General features: G+C 39.6%; 1 protein-coding gene across 1 annotated transcript in view; it reads right to left on the bottom strand.

Moving 5' to 3' along the window:
• Positions 1-3119: 3119 nt before the first annotated feature.
• SSR3 (signal sequence receptor, gamma (translocon-associated protein gamma)) overlaps positions 3120-3193 on the bottom strand; it is a gene marked incomplete at its 5' end in the record, with an annotated part of 1723 nt that continues 1649 nt past the window's right edge. Inside the window, one exon of the mRNA XM_010192645.1 lies at positions 3120-3186. Within this exon, the coding sequence (XP_010190947.1) occupies positions 3120-3186 (67 nt within the window). The remainder of the gene's footprint in view (positions 3187-3193) is intronic.

The following is a 3193-nucleotide window of genomic DNA, read 5'->3' as shown; positions in this document are numbered from 1 at the left end:
TATATATATATTAAAAATATATAGCTGCTGAAAATTACCAGGAAAATCAGGTATGTACTTTGGTGGAGGGCTATATTTGCTTTAACTTGCTCTGGAATCAGGCATAACTAAATGCATAATATTTTCAAGCCACATTTGAAACAGGTAGGGCTTCTTGGTGAGCATTTCATCCCTCTACAGCAGTTGACAGAAAGCACTTACATATTAATTTGCCCATCTCAAGAACCATGGCGTATTTTACCATGACTTTGCTTTGTAAAATGCACCTATGATTTCAGTCAACTTTCCTCACTTGTACCGAACCGCATCCTTTGGGCACATGCCTCCCTGGGGCTACAGCCCTGTAAAGTATTTGTAGGACCCCCAAATCCCGGTCCCTGTCACTCCAGGGTCTTGCAGAGCGTGCACTGAATTCAGTGGCCATGGGAACTGTGAGCGCTGCTGGAGCTGTCTTCTCCTGTATTTAATCCCACGAGCTCTGGTATGTGTAAATGACCTTAGCTGCTGTATATCCAGAAATGGTCTGACTTTGACTTCTGCTTGGACCCAATAAAAGCATTTTGTGCATCTGATTTTATACTTACAGAGCTGTTACTAACTCTGAGACTGATTTTTTTTTTTTGAAGCAGCCATGGTTTATGTTAAAAAAGGCTGCGTATTGCTCCACAGGTGAACACTGACCTTCAGCGGCACCAGCTCAGGCCAGGGACGAGGATCTTGGGCAGAGGAGTGGGTGCAGCCGGGGAGCCAAGGGCTGGGCTGGCCACGCACCTCAGAGAAGGTACTTCTGGAAGTTAAGTGTCCTAAGGCAGACATCAGCCCTATATAGCACATTTTGGGCTGAAATAAAGACAACGTGAATGTCCTCTGGATGGCTTGCTGAAATCCCACTAAGTTCAGGCACTGTGCTCTCCAAAATATGCTGGAGACTCCCCCCAAAGCAGTTTTCACCTCCCACTATTACTGACTTCCACTGCTCTGGGCCACATCCTCAATGCTGCAGTATTACCTGTGAAAATTAAATATTTAAGTATTTTAATATCTGCTTCATGGGCAGCACAAAGGCTTCAACCATTATAGTTAACAGCTTTATTATTTTAAGTGTAATTGTTTACCCAGTAGCAGACTAGTTCCTTTTCTTACCTCTGGAGGTACAATTTCACATTGTTTTTTCCCCATCGCAGATACATGGGAAGCCAACCTTTTTTTTATATTATTATTATTAAAAAGGACATGGCATTATCCCTTACTTACAGCAAAAGCTTGTAAGTCAGCTTGTCTAATACTCAGAGGGCAATGTGATGCCAAGCAGTAGCCCTAGCTTTAGGCTACCCTTCAGCAACATACTGAAGAAGAAAGGGAAAAACCAACAAACCGCAAAAGCAAAAAAATAAAAACCAACAACAAAACCCACCAGTGCTTTTCTGTGAAGTCCACAGAAAAGAGGTTTTCTGTAGAAAACAACCCACACCCCCACCCACCTACTCTTGTTTCAGGCTGTCAGTACTGCAACCTTTTCTCTCCAGAAAAATTCAGACACACGCTGTGCTCCAGGCCTCAGCAACTGAAAAAATAACAAAAAACCTCAGGTAAGATGAAAAGCTGTTTAATAAAAGATTCCATGAGCTGGCAGTAATAGAAGAAAGCGCTGCTTCCAGTCACTTTTCTCTAGATGGCAGATTTCCTGGAAAATAAGCCTGCCACCTCCTAAAACACACAATGGGGCAGCATTGCCCCTACCAGTGCTGTAAAATCTGAGCATATTGGTGTGGTCTGTTCACGTGTCTGAATTTAAGCGCTGTGTACTTTCCGTAGGAGCTGAGCAAAGCAGCAGTGACCAGCAAAACAGCAATGTTCAACTCCTGTTGCTCACAGTGGCCAATTTGGCCTCACGTTTGATTCTGACCATTTATAGAAGTTTGTTAGAAATTTGTTTTACATGTGCTAAATACTTAGACTAAAATACATACAAATTATATCCTTTATTATAAGTGATAGGACAAGGAAAGTAAAATTACTGAATTGGTAGGCAGAAAAAATAAAGGAAAAGCCACAACTGGCTTTTTGTAACAAAAGTAACAATTTTGTGAGGCTGTCCTGGTTGCGTTTGTCAGAAACAGAGCAATTTTAAACTCATTTCACTCATTTAGAATCCTTATTTTATGGTATTTTATATAAATACAAGTCTTACTGACGATTAGTGAAGTAATTGTTGCATTGAATCTGATTATAAGCTTTTTATTTCTTCCCTGTTTAGGATTCCGAATCTGTAGTGACGATATCTGTAACTTCTACAACAGAATTCCAGTAACAGTAGTAGAGTTTAGCATTTAACTAACAGCTGCTTTACTGATAGCATGAAAAAAGGGAAAATGATTGTCTGATAAACCCATTATAAAAAGCCAGCTAAAGCATTTTTGTTAAGCTGTGCCAGAAAAACTGCCAGGTTTTTGATTTATTACTTCAGAGATGAATGAAAAAAAAAATTACACTCAAACCAAACACACTTTTTTTAGGAGACATTGAAACCTCAAGGTTTTACTCTGACTCCAAGTTATTTAAGAATGCGCATTTCCGATAAAAACAATACATATGCCCATTTGTAGAAGACTCCTCTCTTCTGGAAGCAGGAAGAGCTGACAAACCTATACACACTGCTTGCCCATGAAAATACCCATTTTTTAAAATTAGGAATGGAAACAAGGAATTAAATGACAAAAAAAAGCTTCCTCTTTATTAAAACTTCTCAAGTTACAATGATAAATGGTGGATTATCACTTTTTACAATCAGTGAGTTTGGCTCTTACACCAGTTACCAAACTCACAGGGAAACTGTTACAGGTTTTACATACAGCCGTTTGCTGCAGTGCAGCAGTCCTTCACGGTGTACTTGTCTAATTGTCTGTAGCACCATCACACCATTTCCTCTGACAAGTAAAATAAATGATTAATTCAGTTATTGAATAATACAATGTAAAGGTACCAAAAGTAAAGATCATTTGGGATTGAAACCCTCCCTCCATACCCTCAAACAGTCACACTATAAAAAAAAAAAGTATTCCTAATTCTATGGGAGCTGAACCTCCTCAGAGACATAAATTGATGTGGGGTTTTTTTGTCTATTTGGATCCTGTAGACAGCAGAGCAATCAGTCCAGATGAAGCACTTATAGAGAGAATATAGTTTCTGTAGG

Source organism: Mesitornis unicolor, unplaced genomic scaffold (genome assembly GCF_000695765.1).
Source record: "Mesitornis unicolor isolate BGI_N332 unplaced genomic scaffold, ASM69576v1 scaffold54320, whole genome shotgun sequence".
NCBI lineage: Eukaryota > Metazoa > Chordata > Aves > Mesitornithiformes > Mesitornithidae > Mesitornis > Mesitornis unicolor.
The sequence above is the reverse complement of the archived record's forward strand: the minus strand, read 5'-3'. Positions and strand labels throughout refer to the sequence as shown.